Genomic DNA, 21,710 nt, shown 5'->3' with positions numbered 1-21,710 from the left:
CGGCTTTAATTATTATTGTTTCGGTGTGGAACAGATGCACTGTGCATTATACCATGTACAACTGTGTTTGTGACCAATAAAGGCCTTGAATCCTTGAATAACAAAACATGTGTGTACTAGGACTCCTTTTCTGTGCTTGCAATTAGTTATTAATCACTGCTCCGTTGTATTTTTCTGCTTCATTTATGGTTAAAACACTGATGTAAAAAAATCTCTACCCATTTGTTCTATTCGATTGCTATCTCTTTGTTTTTGAAACGCAAATCACTGATGATTATATTATGTTTATTGTGCCTGCATTGACTTCATGCATTAAGATCTACAGTGTGTTCATGGGAACAGTTAAAGTCCTACCAGAAATAATAACAAGGAAAACTTGGTATTAACTATTGTTCTCGGAGGACAAGATCTGGCCTTTGCCGTCGATTTGCTTTTGAGTTTTCTGGAGATTACTGCAGACCTGTTTCCCAACGCGCCAAACCTCACGATCCTGAGATGAAGATGCAGAGATGTGATGGGAGCAAGGTGTGAAGTGGCAAATAGCGGAACAAACAAGGATATACTGGTAGTGGTAAAGAGCTGTCACCGTAATGTGACCGTGATGTGGATGAATGACGATGCTGTTCATGTAAAATCACACATGGCCAGTCAGTCTTTAAAACTATTATTAAAGTTTACATATAACGACATTTGGTTGCAAATAAACTATAAAGTGTGAGTTTTTGTACTCTGGTGAGGGAAAATGATCGTGGAACATCTTGATCTGTTTGATGGACACAGAGACAAAGCGATAAAAGACCAGTAAACAAACTGCTTTATCTTTTCTAATCTTAGTCGTTTCTATTTATAAAGAAATAGATATTTATATGAAAAATGTATACAGGTCCACGCAGATAATACTGAGCACAGACAGACCTTAAAAAAAAACTTCTTTCATCTAACAATCAAGCAATTAGAAAGTAAATTCAGTATTTTGTTCCAGATAAGACCAGATATAAAGCTAAAGTATTTTGTGGAATAAAGTAAAAATATTAGAATAACGGTTAAGGTTTTGATTCTAGTGACCCTGATACAGCCACAAATGAAAGCTTCTTCTTACAAAATAAGGATTTTTTAAACTATAGAATTAAAGACCGATTTTTACACCGTCATCAGTTTTAATTCAATTCACGTCTGTACTCTTACCAATCTTCAGTCTTTAATTTAATCGCAACCATCCTGGTTAAAAGCCTGCTGCACAGTCTGGAGTCCAACAAAACATTTCTGTTAAAGGCTATTTGCAGTAATTCATGTCTAATTAAATAAAAGCCTGTAAAACAGTCACTGTGTCTTTAAAAGTCAGGCAAGAATGTGTTTTTTACATATTTCTTAGATGATTAAAAACAAGATTGCATAAACCGTGTTGGTTGAAACTCAAATTACAGCCGAACCAGACGCCAAGATTCTTTACAACAACCTGAACGTGATCCAAGAGGAACCAGCAAATGTGAGAAACTGTTTTGCCACATGCTGTCACCTGAAACCAAAAATAAGTCCTAGATATGTCCATCCATCATCTATACACCACTTAATCCTCACTCAGGTCGTGGGGGGCTGGAGTCTATCCCTGAAGGCAGGTTCACCTGGACAGGTCACCAGTCTATCACAGGGCTACACTTAGAGACAGACAACCAAGCACACTCACATTCACACCTACGGACAATTTAGAATCACCAATTAACCTCAACATGTTTTTGGACTGTGTGGGAGGAAGCCGGAGAACCCGGAGAGAACCCACGCTCCACGGGGAGAACATGGAGACTCCACGCAGAAAGATCCCGGGTGTCCTCACTGGGACGTGAACCAGCGACCTTCTAGCTGTGAGGCGACAGTGCTAACCACCGCTCCACCATGCAGCCCTCCCATACATGTAATAATTAAAAGCTATTCTGGCAGCTGATAAAACAGAAAACACCCATAAGAACTCAGCAGTCGTAGCTATGTTACTGCGTGATTACCTAAATGCTCTGTAGGTCAGACTTCTATCCAGACCATCTATCTTTGAGCTTGACCTTTATTGTAAAGTCACCTCCAAACCTGTAAAGTTTCATAACTGTGTGTTGCACCGCTGTCACGCTATTGCATTGATAAAATCTACCAACAGACTGACACGCATGTAAATCCCTGCCAAAACACTCAAAACTAGCATTGTGGTATTTCACACTAGAGTAGTTGTTTCCAAGAAGACATGTTGCGATGATGAAACACGCGGATAACCAGACTCACAAGGTGCAAACAACACCAGCCATGCTGTCGCGGCTGGTAATGATTATTCCTCCACAAAGGGAAAATCTTCAGCGTCAGCATTCCACTCAGTTTAGTCACATAATGGACAAACTAGTTTGGCTGTGGTTTGTGACAATACCTGCACAGAATAAAGTAATGTTCAGTAACTACAGAAAAAGGAAGCAACAAGTGACGAAAAGCCGACTGCAAAGGTACAACTAATGAAGCAAAGATGATGAAGGACAAATAAAATAACATATTCTTGAGAGGGTTTGGTTTTCCCAAGGAGGCGGGAAGCATCCCACCAGATCACAAAAGCAGAATAAAATGAGCAGAGCTGACTGAGTGTAAAAGGATGCTGAAAGTTTAGACAGAGCCTTAGAGGCAGAACTGTACTCCTTAAAAGGGGGTTTTCCTGCACGGGGGAATTTTCAGCAACTGTAAAAGAAGTTTTATCCAGCTCAAAAAACAAAACCGAGCACCCTATGATGCCTCGCTGCATGAACACGGTTATAAAAATGACCTGTGAACGTCGGAACCTTCTGGGTTTGTGACCTGTGGGTTGTGTTTATCTGCATGTCTATGTATGGAAAACAATTGTCGGAGAAACTGAGCGCAAGACAGGATGCAGGAAGATTGGTGACCAATTTAAAATCAGTCAAAAGGCGTCCAAAGAGCTACAGGTGGCCTCACTAATTTTCCATCCTCCTAAAACGAGGCGACAGCCAATACTCACACAATCGAGCTCTGATAAACAGACGACTAAATGCTTCAGACTTGGTTTATCAAAGGAAGTCAAAGTTTAGGTCGCAGCTTATACAGTGAGAGCAACATAAATGAAGAATGTGGAGAATGTACATTATAATTACAAGACTGAACTTTGCAGAAATGCATGAAAAGAAGCCTGATAATGCTTCATACAGGCATTCATGGCACCGTCTATAAATGTCATCCCCTCATCACCTTTTTTTCTCATGCAGCCCCGTGTCATTATAATCCTGTTTCCGTGCTTCGCTGTCAGGACTCTGCATTTGCTGTGGTAGTCTTGAGCAGGTTGATGCCAAACATGTTGGACCCGATCAGAGCCAAACACATTTATCTCAGTCTCATCTGACCAAAGAATGTGATCCCAGCATTCATTAGGCGTCCTTCTCACTGTATAAACTGTCGCCAAAACTTTGATTTCCTGTTTACACCGCCAAGTCTGGAGCATTTGCTGGTTTATCAGAGCTCGATTGTCTGTTGCCTCATTTAGTGAGGCGACCTGTAGCTCTCTGGACGCCTTTTGACAAGTTTTGTTTGCCGATCTTCCTGTATCGAATTTCATCATTCACATTCAGATCTTTCACTTCTTCTGGCGATTCTTGTGCCAGAATGAAAAAGAATGTAGGCATGCAGATAGACACAGCCTTTTGGGGCTACAACTAAGAAGGTTCTGGTTTGTACAGATCATTTTTATAGCCATGTTCATGCTAACTGGAATTCACACGTGTACTCAGGTTTGTTTTCGTGATCACAGGTTTCTCCTTTGAGGTCTGTTTGTTCAAATGTTTGTTTTTATTGTTTATAAGCAGAAACACACATGTGAACTTAGAAATAATTTAATTGTAGAGCGATAAATACATTTTGAACTAGAGAGCCTTCAGTACAGGGACATAGTTGTCCAATGTGTGCATGTTTACATGATTCTGTGTTTTACTGTGCGCCTACTTGAGGATGAACTTGCTTTGATTTTGCCTTAAAATGACACATAATGTAACAAGAGCTTAGTCTATCATGTATCACAGATATTTTGCGTGCAGTGGAAGCGTTTTGCTGTAATTTCTGTCTGCAACTGAGCCCCTAAGACATATGACCTTGACTTTGACCTCAACCTTTTGTCCAAGGTCAAATGTCACATCACCAATATCTGATTGGAATAAAAGAAAAACTGTGTTTATTTTACACCTTTTCCAAGTTATAATGGATTAAAAATTTGCAATGATGTAAGACCTTCAGTGTGACCTTGACCTTTGTCTTAAGGTCATATGTTACATCACCAGTTTATAGACCTCGAATGTCTTCCTACGTTAGTGTACTAGACTTATGTCTTTTTGTACATTTTCAGTCATACAGAGATGTTTTTTGGAAATGCGACCTTTGACCTCTGCATGTATTGACCCCAAAATCTAATCAGTCTGAGAAGGGACCATACTCAGGTCATGGATGGAGTTTAAGGTTCAGAGTCGTCTCCTGCAAAGCGCTGGACTGTCAACAGACAACAAAACAAAAACACAAACACTCGGGCACGATTACTCCATAGCTGCCCATCGATGAGCAACTATAATACTAATTTGACATGTTGTGATGGGGGGTGTACTTACTTCTGTTGCGTACTGCAGAGTTTAACACATTACACCATGCCTTACACCAGACTAACTGGCTGCTAAAAGTCATACGGTGGAGTTCCACAGATCTTCTTAAAGCAAACAAATTACATTTTCTAATTTTCTAACCAGCTTGTTACATGTGTACATTTGTAGACTTGACTCCCTGAATATAAACCCGTCAGACTTAATCTGTCCAGCTACAAATCATACCAAAGCCACCAAAACCAGGACTAACAGACTGAAAAACAACTTCTTCCCAACTGCTGTCAGAGCCATAAATACCTCCGTGTCGCAATAAGTGTAATATATTGTCAATATGCAACTACCACGACCTCTGTGCAATATACACTGTGTTTATTATCTAATTTCATCTTTTTATATAGATTTCTTTTTGTTTGTTTGTTTTATATCTATTTATTTCTTTTATTTTGTATATAGTTGTTTACAAAGTTTATATATCTATCTATATATATTGTACTGAAAGGACTGCACCTTACTTTTCGTTGTACACGTTGCAATGACAAAATGAATGTGACTCTAAATCTGATTCTGATTTTACTTTCTTTGCCCCTATTGCTAAATTTTTAATAATATTCCCACTGGCCCAAACTAAAGCTTAAGCAAACAAACCCTAACATGAATTTTGCCACTAGAAAAGTGTATAATTCAGCTTACTCGGTGTAAAAATGCAGCTTTAAAATAGCCATTGTACAGAGTGTAAATGTTTAAATAGAACAATATGATGTGAATACTGAACCCAACATTGGTTTACGTGGTAAAGGTCAAACAATCTCTGTTTTACTCTCATACAACAGTTTTCTGTGTGTTATACAATATTTGCTGGTTAAATACTTTTCCTCTAGTTGCCTGAAAAACCAGCTAAAAAACAAAAGAGCGACCGTTTATTTATCAGCATGCATCCACTGTGTATTGTATAAGATAGTTTATCTAACGTTCCGCCTCATAACCCACTTGATGGACATCGCTGCGGGATAATGATTTTCTCTCCCGCTGTGATGCCTCGTAGGGTCACGGTGAGCGATGAGAATATCTGCGATTGGACGGGTTAGTCGAGGACTGACAGTTGTTGTGTGAAAATAAATGTACGGGCTCTTAAGATGTAATCTGTAGCAATCGGCGTCTTATCTTTATGAGAAGTAGTTTATGGTAAAGTAAGTGGGTCATTCCAGTAAAACCTGCAGCAGCCTCACCGGGAATCCGACCGTCCCATCCGAAGACTGTAAATTAGTAAAAAAAATGAAAACATAGTGTTCGTGTTGCTACTTGGGGCACTTTTCTGACACACAACTGTAGTTCCTGTTGAGCAACAGCCAACAGCAGGCTCAAGGTGAAGTAAAAACAGACTCCAGAGGTGTTAATAGAACAGTATTGTGTTAATGTGCTGCTGAGTGACTCTCCCGGTGTCACAATACACATAATAGACATAATTCCATGACACGCACCGACGCTGTTGTTTTTTCTCTCTTTGTTTCTTCCTTCTAACTTTCCACGTTGGTACTTTTTTCTTTGTGCAAACCCAACTTGTGAAATCACTTTGGCATTCTGCACATCACCGTTTCCTCCACGTTCATTGACATAATCTGCAGCTTTGAGCTCGTCTCTCCCAGGTGAACTTCAGCTTGGGCTAAATTGCTGACTTTAACTCAGCTACAACAGGAGACGCTGACCATTTCTTGCCTGTGCTCTTTCAGGCTGAGCTGAACAAAAATTGAAGCTGCCAAGAAATTACTGTTTATGCTCGACGTAATCTGTATAATTGGCACATTATTCTGGGACACAACCAAACTTCTGTTCTGGGTCTGTGACGTGTGAATGGATGTTTGAATGTAGAGATCCAGGTGTTGAAACCATCAGAAAATATTGACGTGGATTCACATCTCGTTGCGCTTTAACCCACTGAACCCCCAAAACCAGCAGTGGGTTTTTAAGCTGAGATATCTTTTAACAAACCAAAAAAAAACAAAACAAAAAAAGAAAAGTGCACCATTTACAGTACGTTACCAGGAAGGAAAAATGTCTATTTGGGCCCAATTTGGACATCTTCACTTAGGGGTGTACTCACTTCTGTTGCCAGTGGTTTAAACATTATAGGCTGTGTACTGAGTTTATTTTAAAGGAACAGTAAATGTTCACTGTTCTACAAGCTGTACACTGACTACTTAACATTATACTAAAGTGTCATTTCTTTAGTGTTGTCCCATTAAAAGCTATAATAAAATATTTGCTCTTTTGTGACATAAAAACAGGAAGAACAGTCCGATAAGTATCCAAATCTAAGCTTAAAATTGTCATACTTACTTGAAAGCAGATTATTCTACATATATTATTTAAAAAATCGAATAAGAAATTACTGTTTATACAAAACAGAAACAGTTCAACAGTGATTCAGCTGTAGGGCTGCAAGGTGGAGCGGTGGGTCGCTGGTTTGCGTTCCGGTGAGGGCACCCGGGATCTTTCTGCGTGGAGTCTCCATGTTCTCCCCGTGCAGCGTGGGTTCTCTCTGGGTTCTCCAGCTTCCTCCTACACAGTCCAGAAACATGTTGAGGTTAATTGGTGATTCTAAATTGTCCGTAGGTGTGAATGTGAGTGTGCTTGGTTGTCTGTCTCTAAGTGTAGCCCTGTGATAGACTGGTTACCTGTCCAGGTGAACCTGCCTTCACCCTGAGTCAGCTGGGATAGACTTCAGCCCCCCATGACCCTCGTGAGGATTAAGCGATGTATAGATGATGGATGATTCAGCTGTGACACGACTAAGATTCTGGGACTTTTCGGCAATACTCGGCCGAACTGCAGGCCTTGTTTGCACAAAGCGTATAGAAATGACAAACAAATTAAAAATCTAAGTGGTAAAATATTTGTAATAGGTTGAGTCACCATTTTTGTGGTCTTGGCAGCACCGATGTGCACTTAGAAAAATGTTGTACATGCTGACTGCAGGACTTTTCAGAAGGCATTTTTGAATTCTCTTTACTTCTCACCATGTTTGTGCTGTTTCTACAGAGGTGCAGGACTTTAAAATTCAGTTAAAAATGAGCCTACAGTGAATCAAAAAAAAAAAAAACATGCCCAGAAACTTCTTGAGGTTTAGACAGTTAAATATCCAACCACAAAGAAGTGCAATAAACCAGTTTGTCATTAGACAGTTAAATGAGTATAAAACAGCTTTGTTATCATATTTAAATACTGAACAAGTATCTGCTTTTGTGTTTGGCTACATGATCGCTGGAAGTTAAAACCAGCTTCTAAAATATTGACGTGAAGCAGAGACAGAGTGATGAAGTTGGGCTTCTGTTTGACTGTTATTTACTGATTTATGATATGTTTAATGAATGCTACACATTCACGATGTTTCCAGATCAGACTTTATCCACTCGGAGCTGCATTCAGGGTTTGTCTTTAAAAAAAAAAAAAGGAAACAAACATTTAAAAAAACTGACCTAATGTTCCTCTAATTGGTTTTGAGTTTAGTAACACTCTACAAAACTTAAACATCACATCAGATATACTGAATGCTGTTTATTTAAAAAGCCTGAATATGTCTGATATCACTCAGGATGATGAACAAAGAATTACCAGTTCTACGAAAAACACATTTATGTATTTTTATGGTGCACATGAAACTCTTCTGAGCCAACTTGTACTCTAAATCATTTTTGCTGTCGCCATGGTGACACAAAGTCAGACAGGACGTCCATCAGATGACAAAATTAATATTTTTCTTTGCTTTTGTGAGGCGAGTCTGTCATATTTGTATTTCCTGCAGAACTCATGTTATTAAAGTACTGTTTTATATTTTATTTATTCAGTTTGTGCAAATTTAATTTTGTTCATAAAGCCCTCAGTGTTGCACACGGTCGATCCCTTGACCTGCTGGTTTTCCATGACAAATTAGGTTAACGCTGTTTAAACTCTGATGAAAGGTGTGACTGAAAATTGACGGATTAAGATAAGACGTCCTGCATGCTGGGAGTTCCCGTTGGCATGATCCCTCTGCGGGAAGACGCCGTAGATTTTTGTCTCCAGTGCGAAGCGCACACACTTCCTTATTGTGTTCTTAGAAAGGTTTGTAACTTGCCACTCTGCATAGTAAGTTATTGTTATCAAAGGTGAGTCACGCATTGTCCAAAACAGCTCTGCTTCCTGGACCGGGGGAATTACGCCAATCACCAACAGAACTATTGTTTTTGAGGCCCGAAGTGATTGTGCAAATAATCAGGTGGGTTTTTTTTTTCAGTCTATTTTTAATTCTTCATTTGAATGTGCAGGATTGTGATTATAAAAGTCTAAACTCTGTGCTGCACAAAATACAAGAAAAAAAATATATGGTGAAATGCGATTTCTTGCCAAACTTTGAGGTTGTCTAACGACATTTCAATCATTGCTGTTAATTTCCGCTTTTTTTTTCACTTCCTTCAAAGAGGGATTTGGACATGACAGTGCAACTCTTCAGTTTATGTCGCAAACACAGAAGAGAAAAGTGACTTTTTTTTTTTGCATTAGCAAGCAGAGAAATTAAACCATCACTGTACTGGTGACTGTTCATTTTAAGGTTTCATGTGCAGAAACAATCCCACGCACTTTAAAGTCTCCCCTCAGTTTGTTATTTATCGGTTTAGTACTTTGCACTAAGATGCGGAAGAAATTAATGGGTCAAGCTTTTCATCCCTTGCTTGTAAACAGGATGCAACCTATTTATATGTGGGTTTATGATTTATTAACTGGTGAGCTGGCTCTCCCTTCATACTGGGCGGCTTCACCACTGGTTTCATTTCGTTTACAAATCAATTCTGGCCACGATACCTCCCTGCCTGTCCTATCTACTTCATAATTCTTATCATACTAGGTCTCGTGACTACATTAGGCTCATCATCCCCAATACTTCTACTGTTTTTGGCCTTTCGCTTTGCAGCAGCTAACCACTGGAGCACCGGACAAAACACTCTCAAACTTTCAGCTCTGAGGCCGCTCACCACCTTCAAGCTTAAAATCTACACACACACTTCCTTACACCTCATGCACATTGTTTTCACTCCCATGCATAAGCCCCCATGCTTCTTACTTGTTTAATTTTGTTCTATTATGTGTCTATTTGTGTCTGTAGGTTCCATGTGTATTTGTTCCTGCTGGCGCCTCTTGGCCAGGTCATGTTTGCAAACTGGTTCTCAAATATTTTTTCCTGGTAAAATAAAGGTCAAATACATTTTTTTTTTATTTTTTTTTTAAATGTGCAACCTAATACTTACATTTCAAAGCCTACTGCAGAGGTTGAAGCCACACCAAATGAAACTGAGTCTTGAAATAATTTTAGAGGAAAGAAAGTTTGTACATCCAACCCCACTGGTGTGCAGGAGATCCACAACGTGAAAAGCTTTCCTGATGAAGACCGTGCTGGCTGAAATGTTGCATTAATACATGTTTAGGTGCCATTTTTCCATTCCTTTATTCATGATTTATTTTATTATTTCTGTGGTTTTTAGTGTGCATAGTGCTTGAATGATGCCACCTTGTTATTCAGCTCCTTATCTATTTATAGCCGTCTGTTACTTGTTTGTCAGGGTTTTCCATGACTATTGTGAACAGCATTAGTCACAGGGATCCCTACCCAGGCACTGTTTCAGGTAAATGTATGTTTGACTGTACATCTGTCCTTCCCTGTCCTCAATACAACCTATTACTTATTGACCTGCTTGACACACCTTCAGTCAATACAGCATTCGTTTGAATCTAATCTCATTTTACCAACAAGGAAAAGAAAAAAAAAGAGATTTATTGTAAATCCAGTCACGGATAATATCTTCCTTCAATTTTATTGTTCAATTTATTTTATTTTTTTTTAAGTTTTATTGGAAAATAAAGATGAATTGCTTCCTCTTTTCAGAAGTGTCCTCAAGTTCATCAGTTTGTGTTTTGTAACGCTGCAGGCCGTCGGCCGCAGAGTGACAACATCAGCAGTGGAGCGAAGAGAAACACAACAAAAGCTGCTCAAATCCTCCCGTACAGCAATTAGATTAAAGCTGTTTGAAGAGTTTATTTGCAAAAACGGATCACTTCATTTTTGTAGATTTTCAGAAAACTTATTTTGTTGTTGTTTGCTTGAGATAATATCAATCAAACTGAAGCTGAGTGGATTTGACTCAGTAGAAATGACAAAAATAGAGATAACTGAAGATTGATTGATTGATATTGTCTCAGGTAGACGATGCAAAAGTGGGTTTTCTGAAGGTTTGTGAAGATGGAGTTATCTGTTTTTTCAAATGAACTCTTCATTTCTTCAAGCAGCTTTAATTTAATTGCTGTACGGGAGGATTTGAACAGTTTTTGTTGTGTTTTTCTTCATTTCACTGCTGATGTTGTCTTCTCTGAAATCCAAAATAACAAATTAAAAACGTACAACATATTTACATCAAGAAGCTCCCAAGTAGCTGAGTCATGAGGGAACAGATATAAGTCACCATGTCCTTGGTTTGAACCCCGTTCTTCCTTCCCTTATTTCATATTTTCACTAATCCAGAGTGCAAACTACAACTGAACTTGGGGGGTTTGGTTCCTCTTCCTACAATAAGAGTTCTCTGGAAAACATAATTTGGTGAAATTTTACTGTGAAATATTGACAATGTGCTATTTTTGATTTGTTCTCTATCATCATCAGTGATCACGTTAAAATAAACGTATTGATGCAAAATTCATGCAGGAAGATGATTAATCGCTGGTTTTCCTGCATGATTGTAATTCATTTCATCCCCATCAGTGAGAGGCAGCACAATATCATGAACTTTATCTGACAGAAAAAGATAAACGGCAGACGTTCCGGTACGAGCCATAAAACGAGACGGATTGCATGCCTCACCTCTGTCCTGCTACGACTCGAGGCATTAAACACAGGCTTAATATCACAATACAAAATGTTCTCCAAACACAGTGACGTTGAAACTACAATAAATGAGCACACACAGCTTAATCTGAATTCCTTGATAATGGTTGTAGGTTAATGACTGTCCGTCTGTGCTACTTATTGGCTTCCTGAAATGAGATCATTGGTCCGATCAGTTGACCAGAATCAGCAACTGATAAGGAGAAGAAAAAAAAAACATTTTATCAAACTGCGAAAGAAGGAAGAAGGAAATGCTCTGTGCTGACAGTAGCTTCACCTGCTGAAGTGGGCGAGGCCTCTCCTCCCTCACACTGGATATAAGGAGGGCGACGGCGTCGGACACAGCATCACTAACTCCAGACCTCAAAGAGCTTCTGAAACCTTCACAGGCATCTTCACAGGCAGGTAACAAGATCACTCCTCCTGTTTTTGCTTTTTTAGAAGTCTTGTATGCCACATAGAGCTTGAGAAATAATTTTTGTGCATACTTTTTCACAAATAGATACTGACTTTTGATTTTCATATTTGTTTCAGAGATGCGTCTTCCTTTCCTCTTTGTTCTGGGCGTCTGCCTGGTACTTGCTCACTCTGAGTCTTCAGGTAGGCTGCACCGTCTGTTCCTAAAGCAATTCTTGTGTTGTTGTTTTTTAATATTATTGTTCTATCTTACATTACAAATGTCTTTATTTCTTCACAGACAAATTTCTTGGCAGTCCTTTCCTTCAGCACTGCTTTGAGGAGGCCAAGAAAATTGTGGATGATGCTTACAAATACTCCAGAGAAGAGTGAGTTTAGCAGTTTGAAGTTTTTTCTACAAACACATGCTGGAAAAAGCTATTTTTTCAGCATGTAAGACATCCATTAAATTAGATTAGATTGAACTTTTTTTGTCGTCTCAAGTGTATAATATAAATGTAGATAATATACAATATGTACAGTGGTGCAAATTGTGCTTATTAAAAAGGGGAACAGTGTGTACAGTAGTGCAATAGGAATGATTTACATTATAGTCGTGCAATGGTAGATGTTAATGTACAAAACAACTGTGTAAAGTAACTCCATAGCTCGTTATTTGTTGAAAGACTGTGCAAAATCTCCACTAAGCTCCACTGATCAGGACTTTACTGTTCTAACCGTGCGGCCTTTTGTCCTCCAGGAGTCTGAGACGAGTCCGCAAAGAGGTGGTGAGTCCTCACGACACCCTGCGTCTGATGAAGCAGCCTCGCGGTGACACTCGCTCAGCCGTGAGATCTGCAGACTACATGGCACAAACCCTCCGTCTGCTGCACGACAGGGTGCACCGCGTGCACAAACGCTCGCTCAACGCAACAGGTCAGACATGACGCACAAAGACAACAACAACACATTGTCTTTTTGTGACAGCTTTTTTTTTTTTTTTCCTGGTTTGGTTGAAGGCCTGAGGTTTACTGTTTCATAACGTGGCCGCAGCCGAGCACTTCAAAGCCTTGTTCAACTACTAGATGACACAGAGGCGTGCAGTTTGTGAATCCGTGAATTGTGTCTTTTCAGATTTGCTCACTGAAGAAGACCTGGAGGCACTTGAGCGTATAACCGGATGTGCAGCTCGAGCCCGTCCTCCACAGTGCGGCATCATACAGAACCTGAACAAGTACCGCACAGCCACCAGCATCTGCAACAACCTGTAAGAGGAACAGCCGAGTGTGATACGTGTCCATTAAATGCTCATGTGGCATCTTTAATCAGACACATTTTAACATTTTAAAAAAGACGACTGTATGGTTTATTTCCAAAAAGGAATTAGCTGATTTTGAGAGAGAGTAGAGCTTACATTTAAAGGAAACACTTGTGAAATACACCTAAACATCTTACGCCATGTACCGCAGAAGATGTGTACACTTCCCTGTGGTTTCTCAAGCAGCGTTTCCAAACAAAGCCATCTCTGAGGGGTTGTTTTTTTTTTTTAGAAAAAATCCTCGCCTTGGAGCCGCCAACACTGCCTTCGCCCGCTGGCTACCTGCTCAATATGACGATGACATCTCCGAACCAAAAGGAAACAGAAACAAACCGATCAACAACTTCCTGCTCCCGCTGGTACGACTTCGAGATCCCAGACGCTGATTGTTACGCACCAATGCCGATTTGCAATTCGAAAACTGCACGACTGTCATTTCTTCTCAGGTGCGGCAGGTGTCCAACAACATCCTCAGCACGACGGACGCAGGCGTGGTCAGCGACAATGAGTTCTCCCACATGGTGACCCTGTTCGGCCAGTGGAACGACCACGACCTCACCTTCACCCCCTTCTCGCCCAGCATCAAGTCCTTCAGCAACGGGGTGGACTGTGAGGAGAGCTGCGAGCGCACTGAGCCCTGCATCCCCATCCCGGTTGGTTGTCAAACACCTGGTTTCACTCTTTCCATTTACTTTTGGCGCTCTCATTCATTCTCATTCTCATTTTACTAACAGATTCCACCCGGGGATCCTACCCGACGCTCCGGCCCAGACAATTGCATCCCATCGTTCAGATCCGCCCCTGCTTGTGGAACCGGATTCTCGGCCTACAATTTCGGCGGCGAGCCCGTCAGGAGGGAGCAGATCAATGCTCTGACGGCCTTCCTGGACCTCGGCCAGGTGTACGGCTCTGAGGAGAAGCTGGCCCTGGACCTTCGCAACCTGACCACCGGTGACGGCCTGCTGCGCAGCAACACAGAGTTCGACGACAACGGCCGCGAGCTGCTGCCCTTCCACTCCATGCAGGTGCAGATGTGTGCCACTCGCAGGGCAATCACCAACAACAGCAACGCCAGGGAGGTTCCTTGCTTCCTTGCAGGTTAGTCACCTCAGAAATTTGTTTTTGATCTTTAACTAGTGACTTTTTATGTGGGAAATCCAAAAGATATTATTGCTTTTTAGATAGGCGATAAGCCACATGGGTAGTAATGAGAGTTTGGGGTTGCCAGTTTGGGCTTTATTTTAGTATTTATAAGCAGGACAAGCGTCATAGAGCAGCAAGAGGAAATATTTTAGGTACTTCATGCTTATTGATATTTATAATTCCTATTAAACAGCAACAACTGGATGCTGATAAATGAATGAGGATATAATAATACACATTGGAAGCATAAATAAGCACATCAGAGCTTTTTCAAAACCATTTTCAGTGTTTATAAATGCTGCCTATGACTGCTCATGAATGCCAGATCAATCATCCTGATGACCTGCCAGTGTTTTAACATTTAAAAATGTGGACTTTATGGATAAATCGCTAATATTTGATCATAATCCTAAGAAGTCATCAGGTATAAATCCGATAAAATCATTAAGATGGTTTTTATTCTTTGCATTTCTGATGAAACAGTCAGGACATAACTGAAAAGAAAGGGAAAAATATTCTTATTATTTCAACTTATGACAGACTAATGAAGCCTTGTTGAATCATTTTTAAACAAATAACGGAACCATCATCATGCAAAGTGGTTCCCAACATACAAATTGAAACATTTGCTTCCTTCCTGTCTCTAAGGGGATGAACGTGTGGTCGAGAACGTTGCTCTGACGTCCATCCACACCTTGTTTATGCGTGAACACAACCGTCTGGCTCGCGCGCTGAAGAGAATAAACCCCCACTGGGACGGTGAGACGCTCTACCAAGAGGCCCGCAAGATCATGGGCGCCTACACACAGGTAGTCCAACCTGACAGCCGGCCTGCAGTCGTGTTTAGACCTTACACAGCCGTTCGCTCGCATTAACTCTCTCTCCGTGTCTCTCAGCTGTTTGTGTTCAGAGACTACCTGCCGCACATTGTGGGCGATGACGCGATCCGCAATGTGATCGGCCGTTACCCCGGCTACAATCCCAACGTCGACCCCACCATCTCCAACGTCTTCGCAACAGCAGCCTACCGCTTCGCCCACTTGGCAATCCAGCCGGTCTTATCCCGCCTGGGTCCAAACTACAGGGAGGACCCTCGGTTCCCCAGCGTCCCCCTGTTCAAGGCCTTCTTCACTCCCTGGAGAATCGTCTTTGAAGGTGAGTTGAACTGAGAAGAACATAGCCACCTTTTCTATCTCCAAACTATCAGTCTAAGTTTTCCTCCTCGCTCTCTGCAGGTGGAGTTGACTCTTTGCTGCGAGGTCTGGTGGGCCGCCCCGCTAAACTGGCCACCCAGGATCACATGCTGGTGGAGGCTCTGAGGGATAGATTGTTCCAGTTTATGCGGGAACTGACCTTGGACCTGGGCTCCCTCAACATGCAGAGGGGACGAGACCATGGCCTGCCTGGTACATCCCTCACCCATGTTCGCCCCTGTTCTGTTACGTTTCATAACGTCCTGTACTAATCACGTTTTTTTCTCTTTAGGCTACAACGCCTGGCGCAAGTTCTGCAACCTGTCTCAGCCCAGAAACCAGGCCGAGCTGGGCAGGGTCCTGAACAACAACGGCTTGGCCCGCAGGCTGCTGCAGCTCTACGGGACTCCCGACAACATCGACGTGTGGATGGGAGGTGTGGCAGAGCCGTTTGTTCAGGGCGGCCGGGTCGGGCCACTGTTCTCCTGCATCATCGCAAACCAGTTCAAGAAGATCCGCCAGGGTGACAGGTCAGTGTAGAACAGAACTCCTTCGTTGTCATTGTACAGTCTGCAATGAACTGAAATAGAAGTACAGTAAGAAATGTGCAAAATATAAAATGCTTTCTGGATTATGGTTCAATTCCCTGCATCTTACATTAACTTGGAAGCACCTTCTTTTTAAATTTAAAGTTATTTAATGAAAATGAAAGACTCGATGCACACTGCTCCCAAACTCTCCATTTCGGACGCCTTTTCTGTCGACACTAACTCGTCCCTTTGCCCTCTCGTGTCCTCAGGCTGTGGTACCAGAACCCCGGCGTCTTCACCCCGAGGCAGAGAGCCGCTCTGTCCACCGCCACGCTGTCCAGGATCATCTGCGACAACACCGGCATCACCTCCGTCCCCCTCGACGCCTTCAACGTCATCTCACAGAGGAACCGCCTCACCCAGTGCTCCAGACTGACTCCCTTGAACCTGTCCGCCTGGAGGGAGAGACCCTGCTTTGGTGGTAAAGACAAAAAACAAAAGAAAAACACCACACACTAGACTTAACTTTTTTTTTTTTAACCATGGGGAAAACTTTCAGATTCACTATCATTTGTCACTTACTGTAGTTTTCGTTCTCAACTCAACTTGGTGTTTTTGTTTTTCTTCTCTAACCACCCTAAACTCTTCTTTGTTTGTGGTGTTTGATCTCACAGGCAGCTGTAAGCGGGATGGCGGTGAAGCAGAGGTCGGTGTTAAACACTAACGTGTGCATATTCAAATCCTGTAACACCTGATTTTCTTAACATGTTTGGTGAAGGTGGCCCTTATGCCAAAAGAAACTGATTTACTGATACAAGCACATGTTGATTTAAATCTTGTTGATCCACAGGATGCGGACCAGGAGGATCCCGTGGAGACAAACGAGGTAGTTTACTCATTCATCTCAGTATCCCGCTATCCCGAACCCTAAACAATGGATGGTTCATTGACAAGCACAAACATGTGTTGCATTATGAAGCTTAATTTAGTGCCTCTATCTTCTGTAGATTCCAGACTTCGACCCGTTAGACTACCAAGACCCCGAGTATGCCCGGGACAACGAAAAGGCCAAGGTAGGCTGCTCATTTCTCTCTTATTATCTTGTCTTTCTCTAAGCTCTTCACAGATCTGAATGTCTTTGAAACAGCTCAGCATTTTGAAATAGTGTCAAATCTAAACACAGAGAGATGCGTTGGTTATCAGGCAGAACAGGATGCTGGTGCAGGGCTTTGTGTCAGCAGCATAAAGAACCTTAAATATGGACAGAAATTGGATTTTAAAAGATAAAGCATAATCTAAAATGTATAAAAACAGAAGACTAAAAGCTGCACAGTGAGATTTATAGATGAATATTTTTATATTTCATTTAATAAACTGTAGTGTGAAATAAGAATATGATTAAAATTGTATCAGTGGAGCAGAAATGTGGTGTGTAGGAAGTAAAAATGCTCCTTCTTATTGTTTTGAAACTCAGGAGGATAAGCTTGTAACATTCAAAACCTTCTTCCCGCATTTCTAAATGAATCTACTCGTTTGCTCCTCTGCAGGCGGAGTAGGACGCCGCGGCTCCACGCCCCCTCCAGGACCAGCATTCAGCTTCAGAGCCCTTCAGTCCCCGTCCGCTTTCATGGTCCGCCTGGGCGGCAGCAACGCATCTTCAGGGCGAATCCTTCATTTCCGTCAGGTCATCTACAACGAACAGAACCACTACAGCTCGCAGACAGGCCGGTTCACGTGCGTCATCCCCGGTGTGTATCAGTTCAGCTTCCTCTGCTCGTCCCTCGGCGCCGCCGTCAACGTGGCGCTGAAGCAGAACGGCCAGCTGGTGCTGCGCGGCGTCAACGTCTACCGGGGAGGTCGCCACCTGTCATCAGGGGACGCCGTGCGCCGGCTGAATACGGGAGACCAGGTGTGGCTGGAAGCTGCCAGAGGGACCACCGGCCTGAGCACCAAAAGCTTCTTCTCGGGACACCTCGTCTTCGCCACGTAAAAAAAAAAAGAGCACTTGTTGTCCTCTCCTGAACTGCTGCCTTCCTACACACCAGTAGTTTGTCTGCTTTACAATCTGCTTTCATTCCTCTGCACTGAACCTTACTTTACTGTGATTTGTTTATTTTTCTTTTTGAGACCAGACAAGGGCACATCACGCAACCGTACACATGTTTATTATTCTAATGACAGACGAACAAATTGTAGCCTAAATGAGCGTGAGACGTGATTGCAGCAAATGTTTTAAACTCTGTTACAGCGTGCAATCTGTTAGAAGCCAGCATTTGTCATTTGCCAGTTTGGATGATGGGATTCACCAGTATTATTATGAAAAGTTTATGCACTGATGAAATGGAAGATGTTGTGTGTTGTCTGTGTTTGTCTGCAAAGCTTGTTTTACTGCAACTTCCTTTTGTTATATTTTGCATTCAATAAAGTCACTGAGCTGCAACAGACACGGTGTTCATGGTTTCTATTTGAAATCTGACAACAAAAAGAAACAAAACACGCCTAGAAAATGTGTTTCCTGGTGTTGAACTGGGTTCATTTAGCCTCTGAAGATGGTGTAAAAGTGCAGAACTAAACTACAGAGACACTAAAAGACAGTTTCTGCTCACATTTTTAGTCATTGTGGGCTCATTTGTCACTGCAATCTAAAGTCCTTCACCTCTTTAGAAACAGAACAACCATGACTAGAAGTAGAGAGAACTCAGTAATGTCTTCTGTGCAGCGTAACAAAATTAGGATGCCACAAATCATAAAAATGAAGGTTGAATTATGTTGATTATTCATTTTTAAACAGTTAAAAACAACTGGAATCAACATATACAACATTTTACCAACTGCCCACAGGCTGTAATCACACAGAGGAAGAAAATGGTTCCTCTACATGCTATAGGAAATTTCCGTTTTACATTTTAAATTAGTTTTCATACACGTCTCCACTGGAAACACAGCCTGTGGTTCAGCCCAGTTTATCCAAATCTTCCCTGAATTTTTGTCACATGACTGTTGCTCACAGTTGAGTCACTCGTGGCTTTTTATTTGTGCCAAAATCTGCAGAATTTATTGTTTTTACAGAATCTGTTCAAAGCAAATTACTTATTTTTTGGCAAATTTTCAAAGTTAACAGTTAGAATATTGTGATTTTGCTGAAATGCCATGGTTTAAAGTTTAGACTTCATAAATCCAATGAACACATGGTTCACGTAAGGATGGTCAGAAAGATGATTCTTTCTGTTTTTACAGTTTCTAGCTCTGAACAGTGGCGTTTTGTTTCAGATAACATGCTTTTCACAGGCAGTGGTGGGTTTTAGGGTTTGAAAAGGTTACAGTATTAAACTATATGAATTAAAATCCTTCTCTGCTAAAGGGAGGATGTCCAGGATGACTTATTGCAGGAACTTTTCTACAAATGCAGGAAATTATCTCCCATAAGCCCGGAGGTTCTTAGATTGTTGACAGGTTTCTTCTGGTTTTCTCTGCTTTTTTATAAACTACTTCATGTTTAGTCCTTACAGGTACCAGTGCATTACTTCATTTTACACAGGAAAAAAAACTCTATTAGATCAAACTTGGATTTACGTTAGCGTACAGATCATTCAGACTAATTAAAAACAGACAAATAAATAAATTATTAATCCTGTAGGAAATTCACCATTAGTTCATTGTATCATTAACCTAAGTAATGATCTTAAGATTATAGAAATAGAGATCAACGAGCGCTCACCTGTAAAAAATCATTTTACTGTACGTGTCCAGTAGATGGAGCCATTGTTCCTTTTTAGACAAAATAAATATATGATCGATGAATCAACTGGTCAGTTTTCACAATTACACCTGCAGAGTGCTGCATCTGAAGTAATAATGTTTCTGTCAAAGTCATAATAATCCTATTTCTAACTATTTTATTAACTATAAAAGGAAAACTTCACAGACTTTGCACTTAAATGTCAGTTCACTCATGAGCACGCTGTAAAATGTCTATTACTATGGATCTGTTTATTTAAGGTTGGCATAAGCTGGATTGACTAAAAGTCTGTTTGTTGCACCATTTTAACAGATTCCTTTTCCATCCTGGAGGACCTTCTATCAGCATCAGGACATAGCTGATATAAAAACTGGTTAAATTTTCAAAGTTTGTCACGTGTGGCACGTTTAGTGAAGAAGCCATCTGGTGTCCCTGTGGCTGAAGATGGATGCATCACTTGCTGTGCTGCTGTTCTGTTGCATCGAATTTGGCAAAGTTGCGTTTGAGAATTTTGAGAACAGGTTCAATAGGAATTAATGTCACTTATTCACTTCTACGGGGCTGTTAGATGCTCTCTAATTTACAGTTTTGATCAGGAATGAGTTGAAAATTTTAAATTATTACTGGAGTTTTCCATATCTCACTCTGGCCTCGTAATACGAACAAAAATCTAAATAAAAATGTATTATATTCCAACTATCTCTGATGCATAGAGCCCAGGCTTGTTCAGTTTGGAACTGCAGTGTTGCAGCTGTTACTGACGAAATTTTGGAGTGATTTTTCAGATGAAAGTTTTTAAAAGATTTGCCAAACTTATCGGGTTAAAACTGTCTGTGCAAGTTGTCCCACTTCATAAATCTATATTGCTATTGGACAGGTTAATGCATCCAATAAGGAAAACAATAAATTTCAAACTACATCAGGAGATAATATATATGGCCAAATATAAATGTCGATCTGTTTTTTGTAGCTTAACAATATGTCAGGTTTCATTTATAGGATGAAGAGGGGAAAAGGCAGCTCTGTTCAGCTGCTGATGCACATGAACCGTCTTTTCTCCCTTCACCACTTTCTGTCATGTGAAAGTTATTAAGGAGGCTTGAAGCTGCCCACCAGGAGCTGCATGTGAGGGGAGGGACGGACAAACTAGCGCACTAACATTTACACCTGTGGTTAACGTACTCTACATTCTCCGGCCCACCTGGGCTGCATGTGTTTGGAGGAAACGGAGGAGAACGTGGGAAGACAAACATGCAAACTTTATACAGGAAAGGGGGCAGAGATGAAAACTTTCCTGCTGATTACGTAAAAGTGCATCTGACAAGTGTAACTGTTGTGTTTCTGTGTCGCTCAAATATCCAGTTTGTAGGAATTCAGTAAGTCTATCAGCAGATAAGGAAGATAATGTTCACAGTTGTGTTTTGGTTAGTGTGTAATCAACTGTAAAACGAGCTTCAAATGAGCCTTTAATATCAGGGAGCGGATTTAGAATCAGATTAGATTAGAAGTGACAGCCGCTGTAGGAGATGTGAGGGAGGGCTGTTTGGTCGGTTGCAATCTGCAGCCCAACCACTAGATGCCATTAAATCCTACACACTGGACCTTTAAATTCCAACATAAGGTGTTTGGCGACCTCCGCAACTTTCCAGATCTCAATAAATCTGTCACCGGACTGATTCTTTTAGTTCTTGTTATTCACCAGAAAAACAGAACATGGCGTGATGGAAGGACGGCTGAACATGTCACGATCTTGGGTTTTATTCTGATAACCCCTGTCCTCGTGTCTGTTTTCCTTGTGTTTCTCGTGCAACTTTGGGTTTTTTTTGCAGTTTGAGTTTTTGATTTACTTGCTGGATTATTTTTCT

The 21,710-nt window shown here is 41.1% G+C and overlaps 1 protein-coding gene across 2 annotated transcripts; it reads left to right on the top strand.

The window, feature by feature from the left end:
- Positions 1-11,868: 11,868 nt before the first annotated feature.
- mpx (myeloid-specific peroxidase) lies at positions 11,869-17,745 on the top strand. 2 transcript variants are annotated; one of them, XM_008302472.1, is made up of 17 exons: positions 11,869-11,931; positions 12,061-12,126; positions 12,224-12,311; positions 12,683-12,858; positions 13,057-13,189; positions 13,473-13,599; positions 13,687-13,893; positions 13,975-14,338; positions 15,032-15,192; positions 15,280-15,538; positions 15,619-15,789; positions 15,869-16,106; positions 16,376-16,587; positions 16,781-16,812; positions 16,957-16,992; positions 17,114-17,179; positions 17,654-17,745. In XM_008302472.1, the coding sequence occupies exons 2-17, from the start codon at positions 12,063-12,065 to the stop codon at positions 17,660-17,662; spliced, it is 2,343 nt and encodes a 780-aa protein (XP_008300694.1). In that variant the 5' UTR covers positions 11,869-11,931; positions 12,061-12,062; the 3' UTR covers positions 17,663-17,745. The 2 variants fall into 2 exon arrangements, with proteins under 2 accessions (XP_008300694.1, XP_008300696.1); XM_008302474.1 differs by having other exon boundaries at positions 11,875-11,927.
- Positions 17,746-21,710: the final 3,965 nt, after the last annotated feature.

This window comes from Stegastes partitus, unplaced genomic scaffold, assembly GCF_000690725.1.
Source record: "Stegastes partitus isolate 25-593 unplaced genomic scaffold, Stegastes_partitus-1.0.2 Scaffold1820, whole genome shotgun sequence".
Taxonomy (NCBI): Eukaryota; Metazoa; Chordata; class Actinopteri; family Pomacentridae; genus Stegastes; species Stegastes partitus.
This window is presented reverse-complemented; position numbering and strand designations above follow the sequence as displayed.

What these genes read in the sequence shown, in the direction of transcription:
- mpx (XM_008302472.1), top strand. Translation starts at nt 12,063, where the DNA reads ATGCGTCTTCCTTTCCTCTTTGTTCTGGGCGTCTGCCTGGTACTTGCT. An exon ending in AGCCCTGCATCCCCATCCCG is followed by an intron (nt 13,894 to 13,974) that starts GTTGGTTGTCAA and finishes TTTTACTAACAG; the next exon opens with ATTCCACCCGGGGATCCTAC. An exon ending in AAGATCCGCCAGGGTGACAG is followed by an intron (nt 16,107 to 16,375) that starts GTCAGTGTAGAA and finishes TCGTGTCCTCAG; the next exon opens with GCTGTGGTACCAGAACCCCG.